This window comes from Chanodichthys erythropterus, chromosome 11 (assembly GCF_024489055.1).
Source record: "Chanodichthys erythropterus isolate Z2021 chromosome 11, ASM2448905v1, whole genome shotgun sequence".
In the NCBI taxonomy this organism is placed as follows: domain Eukaryota; kingdom Metazoa; phylum Chordata; class Actinopteri; order Cypriniformes; family Xenocyprididae; genus Chanodichthys; species Chanodichthys erythropterus.
In genome coordinates this window covers 25,381,285-25,400,508 of record NC_090231.1, presented here as the reverse complement: position 1 = coordinate 25,400,508, position 19,224 = coordinate 25,381,285, and the positions used below count along the sequence as shown (strand labels likewise).

Sequence of the window (19,224 nt, the reverse complement as noted above, 5' to 3'; positions counted from 1 at the left end):
AATTTGAAAGTCAACTAATCCTTTAACCGATTGTAAAACTGTGGGAGACCACAGACATAATGACACTGAACACCTGACGATTCGATTTGAGATCAGGGACATGCCGTCTTGACTGGGAGAAGGTAAATAATTGTAATGATACCACACAATAGAGGATTTTTTCAACATTTCGGCATTTCAACAACGACATTTCAACAATAGTCGTTTTTGTTTCATTACGAGATTTCAGTGATGGTCTATTTTGTTCCTTTACAAGATTTCAAAGATGGTCCATTTTTTTCTATTACGAGATTTAAATTACCCTAGGTTTTGTTCCTTCATGTGATTTCAATGACGGTCGGTTGTCACAGACCCGCCAGGCTCCACCATCAAACAATCACGGCACACTCCCTCACCAGAATACTGATCACACACACCTGTATCCCATCAGCACCTTAATCACCAGACTACTTAAGCACGCCACTCACCTCAGTCTGGTCTCGTTCATACGTTAAGGATTTCTCTTTGACATTCTCCAAGCCTGTCAATCGACTTACCTGTTCTACTCCAGCGTGTTCCCTTGGTCTTCGTGCTTGTACGTCTGTGTGTGTCTACATACCTCCATCCTGTGTGCACTCCATCAATGATCATCCATCTATCCACAAACTCATCATCTGCAAGACAAAGGACAGTATCAGTATCACGTTACCATTCCTTCAAGTTCTTATTACCAGTTCACTTACCTGCATCACTGTTATTTACCTGCTGTCTGTCAATAATCATCACCTACATGTACCTCTGTGTCTCCTGTGTGTCTGTCTGTAACATCAGTTTTGCTGGGGTATGAAATTTCAATGATGGTCAGTTTTGTTGCATTACGAAATTTTATTGATGGTTGATTTTAGTCCTTTACTAGATCTCAGTGACAGTCAGTTATGTTCCTTTATAGAATTTAACTGATGGTCGGTTTTGTTCGGTTATGAGATCTCAATGACAGTTGGTTTGGTTCCATTAAACATTTTAATGCCGCTTGGTTTTGTTTCCTGACAAGATTTTAATGACCGTCGGCTTTGTTCCTTAATAAGATTTTAATGACAGCTTTTGTTTCATTGCGAGATTTCAGTGACGGTCAGTTTTGTTCCTTTAGGAGATCTCAAAGACTGTCGGTTTTGTTCCTTTACAAGATTTCAGTGACGGTTGGTTTTAGTCATTGAAATCTCATAACTGAATATCAGTTTTCAATGAAGGTCGTTTTTTCTTCTGTTAGGAGATTTTAAAGACCGTCAGTTTTGTTCCTTTATGAGATTCCAATGACGGTCTGTTTTGTTCTATTAGGACATTTCAACAATGGTCGGTTTCGTTTTGTTATGAGATTTCAAAGATGGTCGTTTTTTTTCTTGATGATCAGTTTTGTTTCTTCATGCGATCTTAATGACGGTGAGTTTTATTCGATTATGAGATTTCAATGATGGTTGGTTTTGTTCCATTCTAAGATTCCAATCACAGTCAATTTTGTTTCTTTACAAGATTTAAATACTTTAAATACCATTACGAGATTTCAATGCAGCTTGGTTTTATTTCCTGACAGGATTTGAATGACGGTCGGCTTTGTTCCTAATGACAAGTGGTTTTGTTCCGTTACAAGATTCATATGATCGTCAGTTTTGTTCGGTTACGAGATCTCAATGATGGTCATTTTTGTTCAATTGCTAGTTCTCAATGACAATCGGTTTTGTTCAATTGTGAGATCTCAGTGACGGTTGGTTTTGTTCCATTAAGATATCTCGATGGTCAGTTTTATTTCATTATGAGATTTCATTGACAGGCGAGTTCGAAACGTTTCAAACTGTTGGTTTTGTTTTGTTGATTGCAGGAACAATTTCACAAGGCTCGTTTGAGATGCGCCTTGCCTGAAATGTAGGCGAGAGTAGGCAGCTGTAGTGAGGGGAGGAATGAAAAAAGTGCAGGCAAGACGGACAGTTCTCTCTTCTCGTAGTGAATCAGACACCTACGAGATCATAGGCGGATATTGGTGGATTCACACTCATGCGCTGTGTTGCTGATAAACAGAATTTAAGTTCTGTTGCTTTTTATATAAAAACGAATGCAATAAACAAGACACCCAAAGTATTTGTTATTTATTTACATAAGAAAAACATGTTTATCAATTATTTTTACTTTAATTACAGATGTTATATTTCAGATGTCATATATTTTAGAAATATGACAACAATCACATAAAGATATGGCACTGTCAGAGAAACATGATATCAGAGTTATAAAATCAAACATTTTAAAATGGAACAATACATCACAGTTGTTGAAACCAAGTAGCATTAAGCTGTTTCTTCAGCAAGTCGTTTCCCCTCGTGCTTTTGATCAGAGCAGTGGAGCAACCGCGCCTGACTGCAGAATCCGATCCGGCCACCTCACTGTTGAGAGATTTTTTTGACACACGTCGGCATGACATCTGGGCAAGTCAGTCCACACTCGAATACATTTCTAACCGGCATGCTTATGAAATCATCAACAATGAGCAACCAAATCCATTTGATCAGATTTTTTTTCTCACATTTTTTTTTGTAATAAATGTGCTTTAGAAACACACAGTTACAAGTAAGGGGAAAAAAATAAAGTTAAAATGTCAAGGGTCAGGAGCCCAACTAAAACAAGTCACCTCCATAGTGGTGACTTCAAACTTTATTATTTTCAACAAAACATCAACACCTCATTAAGAAGATTTGAATGAAAGAAATAAAGAGTGGTTTGTAATAAGTGAAGATTCTGAGATCTAGAGAAATCTGTTAGTGTTTAATGTTGTTTCTGTTATCTGAGTTTTGTGAGGTTACCATTGTGCTGGAGAGTAGAGTCTGTGCTTCAGTCAGTGATGATCCAGAAACACAGATGTTCTGCTGCATGTTGCTTTATTTAAAGACAGTAACTGTGTAGTTGCTGATGCAGTGATACAGCAGTTATATTAGCTCATGCATATTCTGTTGTCAGCAAATGACTTACTGCAAGTGATTTACATTTTAAAGAAAAGGTTTCATAATAATTATTATGAATTATTATAATAACTTTTTTTTGTGTAAGACATTTAAGAAAAAATAGTTTTTGTTTGAACAGCCACGTTTGTTAGTCAATTCAGCTCTAATTTTCAATTCAATTTTTTGACAAGGGCAGCAGGGATGTTCTGAGAACATTTCCAAATAAAATATGGTTCCCTAAATGTTCAGAGAACTGAATGTTCTGTGAAGGTCCACCAATTATCGTCCCCCAAACCTTAAAAGAACTCCACATCGTGACCGTCTGTGAATGTACTGGGAACATTACTAGACAACGTCCTTAACACCAGTGGGGACATTCTGAGAATGTTCTGGGAAAGTAAAATTTTAGCGGGTTGTTGCTCTCAGAACGAGGGCAATGATTGGACAAACATTCTCATGATACACAGGAAATTAAATACATTTAGACCATTTAACATAGTGATTGCTATCAGAAGAGACTTTCAACCAGCATAACAAAAAAAATTCTTTAATCAAATCATCTACCCTGCCTTTGGGCATGGCTCACAACCTGAGCAACTTCAAAGAAATAGACATAGTTAAAATTCAGTTTATTATAGGGAAAGGTCACCTTCTTCAACGTTTGAGTGTTTAAAATGAGGGTGTCTGGCTCTTACTTTGTCCGTAATGGTGCTGCAGCAAGGAGTCACATGGGATGGAGACAGACACGTTCAACTCAAGTGCGAAAATATTTCACACATCATCTGTCTTACAATTATCTTGCAATTATCATCTGGCGAACTATTCTCAGCATGGCTAATTCCCCATCCATATGATCTATAAAAAATCTGAGGCATTTAATGTACTAATGATCCCTTAATTTCATGTCTTGATAGCATAATTTTGTTTGTTTTTAGCATTTTAAGTAAGATTATGTTACAGTTTTCAGCACAAAATCAAATCTTCAAACTACATTCACAATACCATTTACTCTTCTGGCAAAATAAAACAATTGCCTCCAAACCATTTCACCTGTTCTGAAAACCAAACAAATCTTTCAAATTAAAAACACACCAGTCAATATATAAACACTACAGATCATTCAAGACACTATGGAGAACACAGCATACAGAGCATGTAGTTACAGAAAAAAAATGTATATTCTATACATTAAAGACATTTCCCCCCAAAAACAAAAGCGGTGTAATCGCAACTTAAGGTGAATATATTGTACACTATATGTACTGCAAGTATCATATTGAATAATGTATTGAATTTCTGTATATTCAGCACTTGCATACTGTAAAAATGCAGTAGTCCAACTGCAAAAGGCCAAAAGGTCAAAGAAAATTTTAATGAAAAACACTTACATTATTACAATACACTCAAAAATCACCAAAACTGCAAAATCAAGGTTTATGAGAGATTCATTCTGCAGCATCACATCTTTGTGCTGAATCCAGCCTGAGGACTTGGTCCACATCACAGGCAATGATGTTCCTTGCCAGGCAAAGGGAAAAACTGGTGTGCCAGGTCCAGCCTTGACAACTCTCTCCAGACCTTGCTCTTTCTCGTCCTTATCCTCTTCCTCCTCGTCCACCACCTCTTACACATACTCTTCCTCCTCTCCCTCTCTGATTGTCTCTGTCCATTGCATCAACATTCAATGCACCTGTTTTCCTGGCTTATATATTGTACAGTTGGTTTGATCACATCAAAACAAATTAATAATTTTGAACCCCATTTGAACCCATATCCAGAGTGATACTGGATACGGCAGTAATGAAGGTGAGGGCACTTTATTACAGTTCATCTGAGTTGATTTACGGATATAAAGTTTACCAGTTTATTAAGCACCACCCGAAAAGGCATAAGGTCTTTATATATTTGTTTACTGTTAGTTATTTGTAAATCTTCCGAAATTCGTTTATGTCTGTGCGAATCATTTCACACCGGACTGCTTTCTGAACGAATGTCAATACAAAGGGACAATGAGGTTGTGCTAAAAATGTGTTACTCAAGGATAGATCAGTAATCTGTTTGTGATCCAGCTTACAGTCTCCAGAGTGATACTGGATACAGCAGTAATGAAGGGGAGAGCACATTATTACAGTTCATCGGAGTTGATTTACGGATATAAAGTTTACCAATTTATTAAGCACCACCCGAAAAGGCATAAGGTCTTTATATATTTGTTTACTGTTAGTTGTAACGATAAAGCAAAGGAGAGAGAGAGAGTTTATGGATAATATTTTAAAGCACACTTACACTGTGTTTTATTAAGCTCTTACAGAGATTTTCTAGAGTAAAAACAGAAGCTGCAGTTTGTAAGTTTTGCCTCTTTGACGCCATCTCTGTTTGAAACCTGCAATTGCAGTGATTTGCGGAATTATCATCTTTACGTGGGATGTGTATCAGCAAGGCTCCTCCGCTAGGATGAATCTAATGTTTTGAGGTGCAGCTGTGTGTGAGGGCTGTCAGTCAACGCACCAGTGTGGATCTTCACTGTACATCGTAATTACAGATGTCTTGTATGCATGTCCAAAATAAGAAGTTGCACTGGAAAATGTCATCTGAAGTAGTAAGTAACGTCATCCACTTTTGTTCTGACCAAATGAAAAAAGTTTTACAATAAATCGTGCAAAAAGTGGTGCAAATTATTGTTATAGCCTACTTTGTTCTCAAATTGTTAATGTTAAAAACAATGTGCAAAACGTGAGCTACTGTTACACAGTGAACCATTGAAATGTCTTACCTGTCCAGCAGAAAAATAGCCAATCTCAGCATCCGTTTTTAGGTCATGCCACCTTTCAAAAGCCCTGCCGACATTTATTCTTGTTTTCGCACAGGCCCGTTCGCTTTCTCTTTTTAACTGTAGGCTTTCTCCAGTCCGAAGTCTTTCACTTTTTACCACAGTTGTTGATGATGATTGTTGTTTTGAACTTTCTGGATTACAAGCCACCATCTCAAGTTTAAATACATTCCATCTGCTGTAAGAAGAAGCTACAAATGATGCGCCACCAGCAGCATCCACACACACGATACAGCCTACTAGCCAGGACTCCTTCTTTCGGTCTACAGACGTGATGTAATGACGCAAAGACAAGTAGACTTGTTGTATTTCCTACGAAATCCTACCAGTACCAGTCAGATTATAAAACATTATTACAAGTTCACTGTTGTGAATCGAGCTAAGGTAAGGAGATAGTTTTGAACACTGATTGGTTATGTACTTGCTCAGTAATTGACTTTGGATCCTTTTTAACCAAAAGAAGTTAGACAGCAGCTTTAAAATTATTTTAAGACTTATTAATTGTTGACACTGAATTGGAGAACAAAGTTATTTCTTTTTAAAGAGTAACAACACATCAACACACAGTAAAGTGATGTATAGGACAATTATAGTGAACAGCCAATAAAAGAACTGCAAAGCTGAAGTCACAAATCAACATTTTAAATGTTTTATAATAGAAACAAGCGGGTAAGCAAATGGGGAAATCAGCAGCTTTGAAGCTTCTGGGGACTATATTAAAAATAAATATACAACATAAGACATAACAGCTGTTGGCAGAATCAGTTTCTTTTACAGTTGAAAGCATTTTCTGTCATCAACTATGAAGCAAATTTTGATAGATTCAAACAAAACTGAAGCATGGACAATTTTGAAATGGATACACAAGACTAATCCAAGGATGTGGAGGCTGTTTTTTTTTTTCTGAAAATACAAATGGCTTTATAAAACTCACTCTCTCTCTCTCATATATATATAAAATATATATTATACACACACACACACACACACACACACACACACACACACACACACACACACACACACACACACACACACACACACACACACACACACACGACCCAATAATGCAACACTAACACAATTCAGATTTCAAAATAAAAGCTTTTATTATAAAACTATAAGAATTAGGAAAGTTGCTACAGATTTCACCTGCTCATTTAGAAATGGCACATTTTAGAACCAAATGGTTTGACCATGAACTTCAGCAATGAAATATAATATTACACTCCTCAGAATGGGAATGATGGGTTGCTGCAAATGTTTCAGAGTAAGCCACATTTAAAAAGCTTTGTCCAAAGACCTCCATTCAAAATAGTATAATACAACAAACTCATATCAGGTTTGTAATGATGCATATTAACACACACTGATACACATACGCCTTAAGATTGGGAAAAGAAAAGATTTACATATATCTGAAGCCTTTAATGCTTATAGTCACAACTGTCAATCTTATTTCTTCTTTCACCAGAAGACTTCATGTGAAATTTTACTATTGTGGTATGAAAGTTAAACAGGACATCCACAACAGTGAGATAATGACCCCAAAGAGCCACCACATAAAACCCCTGCAAAACAGAGAATTACAGATCCATGGGACTGATCTGCCTAGATCAGCAGCCTATAATAATAATGCAAAAAGATTTCATTGCTGGCAGGGAAATGTCAGTGAGAGCACCAATTTGTAGTCACTGCATCAAAGTCTTGCAAGAGTTTCCCTTAATCAGACAAAGAGGATGGAAAAATGTGAAAACACAGAACAGAACAGTTTCAGCTTGAACAATAAAGCATACTGGCAAAATCAACATGCAAAAAATAAGCACGGTGCTCATGCGCACATGTACCATACAACCTGAAAACAGTGAAGATGTAATAAAAAAAAATAAAATAAATGATGAAATGTCTGGAGCTGAACAAATCTGAATAAAACAGTAATCACTTATATAGCAACAGACACAAATATTATGGCTAGTTGACCTATGAAGATCATCTGCAGTTAAATATTTGCACCAACAAAAAAAAAAAAAAAAAAATCATAATACATTTTTTATACTTTTAAACATTATGTCCTTATGATAACTGAATGACCTTTATGCTATAACCACACTCGAGCAAGGAGCATAGTTACTTAAACACACACAAAGACAAAAACATGTTAGTTCACCTGCAGTGATGTTGATTGGACATTCTCACATTCAAAGCACGTGCACACACACAACTGTAACAAGCAATTAAAAACACCAAATATGCATGAAAAACCACTTGTCTTACAGCGGTGATCATTCCTGGCGACCTTTAAATTGCATCTCTTATAAATGACATTTCAAGTCTGTATTGGCCACGTTTGAAATAGTAACCGCACCCTCTACTGTGACTAATGATTGAGGTAATGTGTACTGAGTGATATGATATGCTCAGGTGCTTTCATGATATGTAGTGGTAATGTTGGGTACCTATGTCACTTTAAACATTTGATACCCAAAAACTTTAAACAAAAACATACAGTTGACCAATGACGACAATTGACCCAAAGATCCCCCATCTGAAAAGTAACATTTCGACCATTCAAATAATTTCTTCCCAGCAGATTTAAAAAAAAAAAAAACCATACATGATTAGCTTAATGAACCTATCCAAATAACTTTTTCCCCACTGCCAGTGTGCTAAAAACAAAGTCCCTCTTCACAAACACATACCAGCACTATAGTGCCTCTATTTAAGTTGAAATACTTCAGACTTTGAACATCATCTGATATACACCCAGTAAAAAAACTCCAGTCTCTCCTGATACATTACTGATCGACAAGTCTGTCGAACCAGATTCACGTAACAGTTAAATCCCAGCTGAGGTAGGTGTCCAGAGAGTTCAGCTGCAATGTGTCAATTCTGATGAAGAGATTTAAAATAAAATATAAGCAGCCAATAGGATGAGTCTGCGATGCCACCGAAGGAGGTGGGAATCACTGTCAATAAGTCCAACATGAAGAATCAGAGGCTATCTGAGCCCAGCCCTTGAGGTCATCCACTCTAAACCCTGACACAGCCTGAAACAAACACACACACACAGTATTCAATAGGGATGCACTAGTAAAATTCAGTCTTAATTATAATAAACTGTATATACATAATAAACTGTATATTTTTTATATATATATATATATATATATATATATATATATATATATATATATATATATATATATATATATATATATATATATATATATATATATATATATAAATAAAATTATACACGATTGCCTATAAAATTCAAAAACAGCAACAGCAAAATTAAGAAAAAAAGGTTTTAAAGTGAACATGCAAAGAATTATAATGTAGTGTATGAAAAATTAATATTAATTTTGATTTGCTATAGATTACATTAAACAGTGTTGTTGAATTATATTTAAAAAGATTAATGTTAAGTGAGCGTTACATGATGGCAAAGCTAATCTAAATGTCAAAATACAGAAAGAGCACGAACATGAAACGTCGACCAATTTTGATTGATACTGCACATTTAAAATGATGCGTATTATTAGTCAAACTATAATACAGATACATCTGGAGAGAGACAATATTTCTGGAGAGAGATTTATGCATTAATTTAATCTACCAGCAAAAGCGTCTGACAAAGCAAGGGATACAGAGCGTTAATAAGCACAAACCCCGCCCTGCAGCTGATTCTAAAGGATTCATTGGTCATGTTAAACTCAGTGCTGATTGCATACAAAAACACTGAAAAAAATACTAAACCCTTTACTTAAATGTGTAAAATTTTGGAGGATCTACTGACATAACTGCAATATAATATACATAACTATATTTTCAGTGGTGTATAAAGACCTTACATGATGAACCGTTATGTTTGTATTACTGAAAGAGCCATTTCTATCTCATACACCACGGGTCCCTCCTCCATGTAAAGTCGTCGTTTTCCGCCGGCATGTTTCTACAGCAGCGCTAAACGGACAAACTGCTCTACAGAGCGCGTTTATGTTGTTGTTCTTCTAAATGGTTCATGTTTTTAGAGGCAGCTTGCATCAACACTAAGTTAAATACGCACAAAGTAGTAGTAGTACTTAGTCGTCTGGTTTATTAAAAGCAGAGACCATTCTTTGTTAGAAGTAAGAATAAAACTCATTGCTTCACTGGCTATTGTACTCTCTGCTGTCTCAGATGATCATCTTTGTCTTGTGTGACTGTCGTCACACCGTAGCTTCTCCAAAAGGGAGGGGTGTAATTTGTAGTTCTAAATTTTGCCATCATTAATCTATTACGCCAAGCAACAACTACAAGCTAAAAGAGTTAATTTTCCGAGATAATCTTTGTGTCTGTACTGCAGGTCTTACCCTTCTCCAGTGAGCGCACAGCAGGACTGGATGTGCCAGGGATGATCCTTGATGGAGCTGAGGGTCAGGTATTTGGAAATCTCTGCTGCAGACATACAGCCCTTCATGTCTTGCTTATTAGCAAAGATTAACACCGCAGCTTTGCGCAGATCCTGAGAGAATGAAGAGAAAAAACAACTGAAAAACAGACAACATTTTGCGAGAATGGGGGGGTTTGGAGCTTTATATATAATATATTATATGACATTATACTTCAGAGATGAATGTGTGTGGTGTGAATGTTAAAGCATTACCTCGTGTGCTAGCATTCTGTAGAGCTCTTCTTTAGAAATGGCTAGTCTCTCTCTGTCAGTACTGTCCACTACCAATATGATGAACTAAAAGAGAAAACACACACACACACAAAGCATTATCATCAGATGTCAGGCAACATACTATTGCACTTGCATTCAGAGGTGGTTTCTAAGTTTAGCAAGGCCACAGAGTTGTTTGTTGCCCAGAATCTTTGGCAGAAATCGTTTATCTATTGTCTGTAAGAGCAAGTGCTCCTGAATAAAGCTTGACAGCAGGGCCCCACCACAAATCTCATATGCACACTTTCTGAATGAAAGGCAGGGGTCTCGCTATTCAAACCTCTTTGTGTAACCCTGAACTTTGAACTCCGAGTCAGACACCAGCTGCTAAGGTCTGGCGGAATTACCGCTGTGCACAACTGTCATCCAAACTATTGTTCACAGCAGACTGGACACACAGCTGTTCTCACCATACTATCTTTACAGATGCTATTAGTTTGTGCATGTGTTGTTAGTTACTGGTACAAAAAAATACCCATTTAAAGATATGTCTGTATGAGCACATTCTAGACAAAAATTGGTTTTTGATATTGAAAACATAAAAGTGGAAACACTTTACCATAAGGTTCTATATGTTAAGACTTCTTTAAATAACTGGACAATACGTGTAATGCATTCATTAATCTTGTATTGTTACATATACCAATACCTTTGTGACATTTCAGGTTGTAGAAAATGACGTAAGTTAATGTATTATGAACAAACATGAATTAAAGGATTCGTTCATTTCAGAATTAAAATTTCCTGATCATTTTATCACCCCCATGTCATCCAAGATGCTTATGTCTTATGTCTCTTTCTTCAGTCAAAAAGAAATTAAGGTTTTTGAGGAAAACATTCAAGGATTTTTCTCCATATAGTGGATTTCAACGGCTACCAATGGGTTGAAGGTCCAAATTGCAGTTTAAATGCAGCTTCAAAGGGCTCTACACAATCCCAGCAGAGGAATAAGGGTCTTATCTAACAAAATTCTAACAAAGCACTGTGAAAAGACTAAGTCATACGGCCTTTAAACGGCCTTAAAAAAAAAGGTAAAACAACAATGTCGGACAATTTCGAATTTGGAGGAGAATATGAGATGGAGTTTTTTGCCAGACTGCGGTAGATTTCTTGTCGACTGAAGAAAGAAAGACAAACATCTTGGATGACAAGGGGGTGAGTAAATTATTAGGAAATTTTAATTCTCAAGTGAATGAATCCTTTAAAATATATTTATAAATTAACATTAACCTAGATTATTAAAACGTAAAATTATTAAAAATATATTGTCCTAATTAAAATATTTCAGAAGACTTTTCCAATAGACTAAGTTTGCCCACTGAAATAGGGAGTTGCAGAACCCAACATTGTTGAAGATGTGGTGAAGCACATACTCTCTTACAGTTCAAGGTTTGTGGTCAGTAACATTTTAAGAAATTAATAATTTATTCTGCAAGAATGCATTAAGTTCTAAAGTCAGTATAGTAAATACATTTATAATGTTGCAAAAGATGTATTCAAATAATCCTGGAAAAAAAAAAATGCATCACTGTTTCTACAAAAATATTCAACTGCACAAGCACAACTGCTTTCAACACTGATTATAATAAGAAATGTTTCCTGTGCAGCAAATCAGCATATCAGAATGATTTCTGAAGGATCATGTGACACTGAAGACTGAAGAAATGATGCTGACAATTCAGCTTTGCTGTCACAGGAATAGATTACATTTTAATATATATCCAAATAGAAAACAGTTCATTTAACTTGATAATTGTCACTATTGTTTTTACAGTTCAAATAAATGCATCCTTGAGCATAAGAGACTTCTTTAAGAAGAGATGCGGATTCAAATTATGCGTCATGTTCCAAAGCCATTACATCTTTCTCTGCCAATGATTTCCTGTCTACTCCATGAGGTCTCCCTGAATACAAAAACAGGCCTAAAACAAGACTCAGGAAATTCATCCTCGGTCTGTTTATCACAGTGACCTAAACATTTGTTTTTTCTCTTCCAACTGGTGAAGTCACATTTACAATTTCTGTGAACAGCAGCACCAACCACAAACAGTCTGTAAAATCACTCAGAACCTTTATACGCTTCAATTTCATCCGTCAAACATTTTTAAAAAATCAATTATGTAATCCACTCTTGTGTGAAGTTTTCAATTCTGTTAATACAATCATCCCTTATCAAACGGGCTCAGCCTCCAGCAATGTAGTGTATAAGTGCATTACCTCAGTGTTGGAGTAGTATGTGTTCCAAGAGGCACGGAGACTCTCCTGACCACCGATATCCCACATCAGGAAGTGGGTTTTCTTCACCACTATTTCTTCCACATTGCTGCCAATCGTAGGAGACGTGTGCACCACCTCATTCATTAAACTGCACAACAAAATGGGTTCAGATAAAACAAACTACAGATCTGCAGTCTATACTTCACGTTACTTGCCACACTGAAACCTCCTTTACCTATCTGTCCTTTCAGTATCTCAATCTATTGTTTTACTGTAGACTGCACATTGCATGATGAATAAATTGTAATGTTTGTTATGTCTTGTATGTCCACACATTGTCTTGTGACCTAAAAACCTTTAACAATTTCAGCTGGCCCAGGCATGTGGCAATAAAGACTCTATTCTATTATTATATGAATTAGACTCTTTACTAATATAAATGAAGATCAATAAAGATTCTAATCAAGTAAATAAAATATCTATTACTCACAATTGATAAAGTATAGTGGTCTTTCCAGCATTGTCCAGCCCCACAATTATCACCTTGTGTTCTGCATAACAGAAAAAAAATATATATTATGGATTAAAAGAATGGTCAGATTAATATTACAAGAACTTAAGCAAACTTCAAATAGGAAAATATGTGAATGCCATAAAACGTAAAAATAAATAAATAATTGGGGGTTTATTCATTGCATTAACTGCTCTTTCCTTCAGAGCTACTTTGTTTCTGTTCTCAGTTCTAGTAACTCCCAGATAATTGGTCCAGAAATCCCATACAAACTCACAGCTCAGCCACACGGGAAGCACACTTGCGTAACAGAGGAAGACGTGATTAGATAAATCAGTGATCCGTACTTTATCAGAGTTCAATGTGAGGAAATTCTGACAGTCTGTGTGTGTGTATCTGAGAGAGAGGAAGAGAGAGAGGGGTCACATTTTTATATTTTTCACCTTTAAACTCTGATGTGAACTACAGGAAGCAGGAATGATATCTCTGGCAGCTCCACAAAGACACAGACTATTTCACGCCTATTACTTCCTCCAGAAGGACCGACCCCTATTTTACTTCTGTATGCTTCCAGCAAAAAATGTCACAGGACAAACTGAAGCCATAAAGAGACTGTCTCAAGACTTTAACACCACCCACAGCTTTTGGTAGAACTTTTCATAAACTCAAGGACAAATTTAGCTTGGCTCTAGTTTACTAGTGCTACTGCTCAACATTTTATCCAAAGAACAAAACCTATGAACATTTAAGTGAGTGATTAATGATTTACAGGACCAATATTAGGTATTTTTTTATTTAATAGGTGCTTTAATTAGACTAATGAATATTGATACTGAATTCAGGAAGTCAATTTTGTGAACGACTGCAGGAATGTTTGTGTATTAGAGAGCGACGCTCAGTGTAATGTTCATGGGTTAAAGTGACTGGTCCTCTTCAGGACAGTAATCCAGGGAATTAAGAAAGAGAATGAGATTACAAATCCAACAGGCAGAATTCCTTCTATGTCTAGAGAAGTAGGCCAAAGAGCTATCCTACTTTCTCCTGGGACCTCCATTTGGACCTAGAGCAAGACTCTGCATTTAGCCCACAGGAGTGGCTAGCTCATTTGTAACAAACGTATCTAGCACACACAAGAAATCATATTTTAACAACAATTAACAGATTGATTGAAGTTCATCATTCTGATTGAATGATTGAAAGTGCACAAAATATCAACAGCGTCCATTCCAGTGTTAAAGGAACATCTGTCCAATATTACAGCAATCTGGATCTGGGCAGAGTTTCCCAAAAGCATTGTAAGCTTAAGTTGATCGTAGCTACATTGCCACCAATGGAGCTACGATCAACTTAGGCTTACAATGCTTTTGGGAAACTCTGCCCAGGTTAGGAATGTTTGTCAAGGGACAAAACTGTAAAAAAATAAATAAAACAACAACAACAAAATTAGCCAGGAAATACCATTTGGTTATTTGCTCACTTAGTCAAAACTCAACTTTGTAATTGTGTCTCAAAGTTACACTTCTAGCTGTATTTTACCTTGAATGCATATTTTTACAATCTACTACACAAGTTAACATCACTGCAGCTTTCGTGCACATGTCCTGCACTGTGTGTCCTGAAGGCTGGATCACTCTGGGCTGAACTGACCGCTGAAACAGGCAAACAATGTAAGAGGAAAACCGTTTTCTCATGCCGCTTTTGTTTGCCAGGTGCTTGTGGCGTCTGTTTCTCAACACAAAAGAATTTTCAATTCAGATCAGTTCCTTTTATTGTCATTGCACAAGTTGGAGCTGATGTCTGAACCCTTTGTCCTCTGGACCTACATCATGAGAGACACATCTGTCACAGCAGCAGTGAAGACATACAACCATATGTCAGAGATAAAATAGAGAGCTGGAGAATAACTGTGAGCTTCATGATAGTTGTAGGCAGCAAAATCCACTATGAAAAAAACATTGTTTTGTTTTTTTTCTTTATTTTTCATGCACTGGTCAATTGAGATTTTGGGCTAACATGTCTTCTTTAAGACTACTAGTGGAAAGAAAACACACAAAATACACTTTTAATTTTTAGCAATATCTATTTGTGTCTGTAGATTCATTTTTTTTCTCTCATGCACTGCAATAAATCTACACTTCAGTAACTTTTTGGTACTTTTTCTAAAATTTTTTGAATTTTTTAGTGATAAAAAAAAAAAAAAATATCCAGAAACCTATCTGTAAAAACCTTTAACTCCATGTAAACACAATGAAACTAAAATGTTGGATGAGGCTTTATCCAGTGTTCAGATTTCTGTTCTGGAATTGTATGCAAATGTGTATATTTAATTAGAAAATTCATTACTTGCATATTTATACATTTCAGAAAATGTAATCAAAACAATTGCCTTAATGTACTGTGATTAATCAACGGGTAATTTGATATATTATTATTATTTTTTGTTTGTTTAATCTATTCACCTGTGGTGTCTTGCCTTATGGTATTCAGTACCATGTTATTTATCAAAGCACCTGATAACACCACTGTACCGTGACGCTACAACACTACCTTCTGATTAAAAAACATGGGTAGGGTTTGAGCTAGACATTATCCCTTAGGCTTGTATTTTACGTATGTCACTACGTTACCTACAATCTTCAGAAAGCACGTTATCGCTTCAACAAGTGTACAATACCCAGTTTCGGTGCACATCATTTAGGAGATATTTAAAACTGACCCATCTGTTACCTTCACCACTAACATCAAGACCATCTGTGTTTGAGCTACCGGGACAAGGTAACAGACCAGCTAACCGACAAACAAACCACTATAATTACAAGGTGAAAAGACGGTCTGGTCTGTTTAAAATATAAGCACAAATAGCGTAAATGTCTCAATGGGAGACTATGGTTTTGATAGGTTAACATTAGCACAACGCAGCAGATTTAAACGAGCTCACTAGCATTAACATTAGCTCAGTTCCGCTGGATATCACCCCGAGGCGGACAACAGTCAAAAACACTCGCTACAAACCTGTCAGAACACCATCTCTTACCTTGATTGCAAAAGAAACTCCATAGTTTGGCGAAAATAAGACCCATTTCTCCTGGTGGGCGAGAGAGCTTGTCTAGCGAGTGGGAGTTTAGCGAGAGGCCTACAGCAGCTGTCCGTGGAGCCGTTATTTCTTTATAAACCCGCTCGCCCCATGCGGATACGATAACTCAGCACATGCCTCCGTATGTGTGTGTGTGTGTGTCCACGGTGTGTTCACAAAGGTGAGCAGCTCCCGAGCTCTTCTTTTGTGTGGTCAGATCAAGTGTGCGACAGATGCGAGCGCGGCGGACACATCGCTGTCCAAACACAAACCTCTTCACTTGCCAGATCGCTCTGACTTCATCCACATTTTCCTCATGGACAAAAACGCACATCAACTCGCTCCCTTTGTCTGTCTACACACGTGTAAGTGCACGGGAAGAACTCAAGGGAGACAAACTTGAGGCACACAGAGTTCACAGCAGCGCGTGTGTGTTCGTGTGCTGCTGGATAAATAACAAGCACTCACTCTTTCTTGTGTTGTACACACACACAAAACACACACCATCCCCCATCAGTGTTAGGTTACACGTGTGAGGATCATGACGTGCACACATCCAAGTGTCACATCCAGGGGTAAAATAAAGAGTTCGACATTAACCCTTGTTTTGTGCTTGTCCTTAGGACAACTAAATTGGTCATTTACTTGTCAGAGTAAAAAAGTAGCTTGCCTGAAAAAAAAAACAAAAAAAAAAAGATTTTTTTTGTGTTTTGTAAATATATTTTTTTCTGAAACAAGCAACATTCTCATTAGTGTTTTATCAGCAGTGACATATTTAAATATGCATATTTATGTTATTTACCCTGGAGTAAAAAAATGATATATATATATATATATATATATACACATATATACACACACACACACACACATATTACTTTGGACATATCCTAAGCAGCTAGATAGGCAGGCCGCAGGCAGGCACATGAGAGGTAGGTAGACAGACAGACAGAAAGACAGATATATTCTTTTACTCACTTGAATCAAAACTAGGGTATGACCAAAAACTTCTGCACTGATTTTGACCACTGAGAAGGAACTGGTTACTCATATATGTCTTTTTTTTCTCTGTGTAGCCTGAAAGTTCCTCCCTTCCTGCAGCAGAGTTGTTTGCACAATAGTGTGAAATCTCTGAGAAAAACAGAAATGCACCTTTATGCAAGTATTGTGCCTGCTAAGAACTATATAAGAAATGAAATAATCAAAACATCTAAAGATTTTGCATACTGAATTTGCATATTACTATTTCAGATTATCAACTGGTATGCCATAATATGTCCAAACACTTAACAACTTCTTTATCATTCATCAGAAATCTGATAGGTGTCACACTTCAAGGAATATTCCAGGTTACTTACAACTTAAGTTAAAATCAGAACTTTAATGCTCAGCATTTATGACATGCTGTAGATAACCACACATGAAATAATAAGTGTGTATAGACAATTGGTAAAGGTGTTTACAATATTCCACTAAGATGTGAAGTGAAAGTGACGTGAAGGCAAAGCAACCTATACTGCGTTTAACCCATCCAAGTTAGAGCAGTGAGTAGTGAACACACACCTAGAGTAACTCCACCAACATTTAGGCATCTTGCTACCAGACTCATCTTCCAAGCATTAGTAGTCCCACTGGTGGGTATATCTATGTTTGCGTTGAAGCCGCTTCTTTGAGCCCCTCCACTGTGGACAGCAAGCCAAATATGTTTAAACTTAATATCTTAAAGATTACATGGAAAAACAAGCTCATACATTAAAGTGGTTTTACCGTTTACTGCACTTTTGAAATTGGAAGTCTCACGCATTCACCGAAAATAGCTCACTTCCGCATTGAAAAATAAGGTGGATAGATTAAGGCTACATTCGAAATTGCATACTTCCCTACTATATAGTGGGTGAAAAACATGTGATATTTTTTGTATGTGACAAAAGAAGTATGTCCAAATTCACAGTACTCATAAAAGTGTAGGCAACAAGTACCCGGATGACCTACTGGCAAGATTCTGAATTGTGCATTTGATGGACACTTTACTAGGATTTATGAATGGCAGTGAAGCGACTCAACTCATCATGGTGAATGTAGTTCATACTACACAATTTAATACTTTATAGAATGTACTTTTTTAGTGGTCATGAAGTAATTACTTATTCAAAATAAGTACCTACTCAAGAGAGTGTGATTTCAGACACAGCCTTAGCCTAACAATGTTCCTGTGGGTGGAGTCTGCTTCATGTGAAGTCTGATGTAAACACTAGCATACTGCCATACTAGTTGCAAACTATGTTTTTTGTATTCATACAGTACAGTTTGATGAGACCAGCAAAAATAAAAAAATGTTACAATATCAAATAAAACATAACAAAAATAAATGTGGGTCTGCTACGAGATGTGAACAGGCCACTTGTTGAACCAAACATGCAACATGGGAACAATACTACAATTGAATTTAGTATTGTTACAGCCACCAGCTGGAATGCCCTTGAGTGCCTGTACTATCTCATCACAAACTTCATTTCCCATAACCCATTGCCCAGACTCATTATGTGTGATTAGATTCAGCGGTGTCTTATTATCCTTGTAAACCCTGCCTAATGCTGCATTCCAGGCAGGTTTTTGAGCCCGTAAGACACGACTTCAAATCACGACTCACGACTTTGTAGCGTTACGTAACAGTCGGGGTGAACGCCCCAATATTTGCATATTCCAGCCTATGTTCCCAACATTATGAAAGGCATTAGACAAGGGCAGCCAGTAACGTCTGGATCTGCACAGGTGAATCATCAGACTAGGTAAGCAAGCAAGAACAATAGCGAAAAATGGCAGATGGAGCAATAATAATGGACATGATCCATGATAACATGATATTTTTAGTGGTATTTGTAAATTGTCTTTCTAAATGTTTCGTTAGCATGTTGCTAA

The 19,224-nt window shown here is 36.7% G+C and overlaps 1 protein-coding gene across 5 annotated transcripts; it reads right to left on the bottom strand.

Annotated features, from left to right (window-relative positions):
• Positions 1-6,937: 6,937 nt before the first annotated feature.
• Positions 6,938-17,307, bottom strand: arl8 (ADP-ribosylation factor-like 8). Of its 5 annotated transcripts, XM_067402099.1 has the most exons (7): positions 17,284-17,302; positions 16,267-16,975; positions 13,212-13,272; positions 12,722-12,869; positions 10,445-10,528; positions 10,152-10,303; positions 6,938-8,843 (listed from the first exon to the last, which is right to left on the bottom strand). In XM_067402099.1, exons 2-7 carry the CDS (start codon positions 16,310-16,312, stop codon positions 8,795-8,797), a joined length of 540 nt encoding a protein of 179 aa, XP_067258200.1. In that variant the 5' UTR covers positions 16,313-16,975; positions 17,284-17,302; the 3' UTR covers positions 6,938-8,794. The 5 variants fall into 5 exon arrangements, with proteins under 5 accessions (XP_067258200.1, XP_067258202.1, XP_067258199.1 ...); XM_067402101.1 differs by lacking the exon at positions 16,267-16,975 and having other exon boundaries at positions 17,284-17,307; XM_067402098.1 differs by lacking the exon at positions 17,284-17,302 and having other exon boundaries at positions 16,267-17,099.
• Between the last annotated feature and the right edge of the window lie 1,917 nt (positions 17,308-19,224).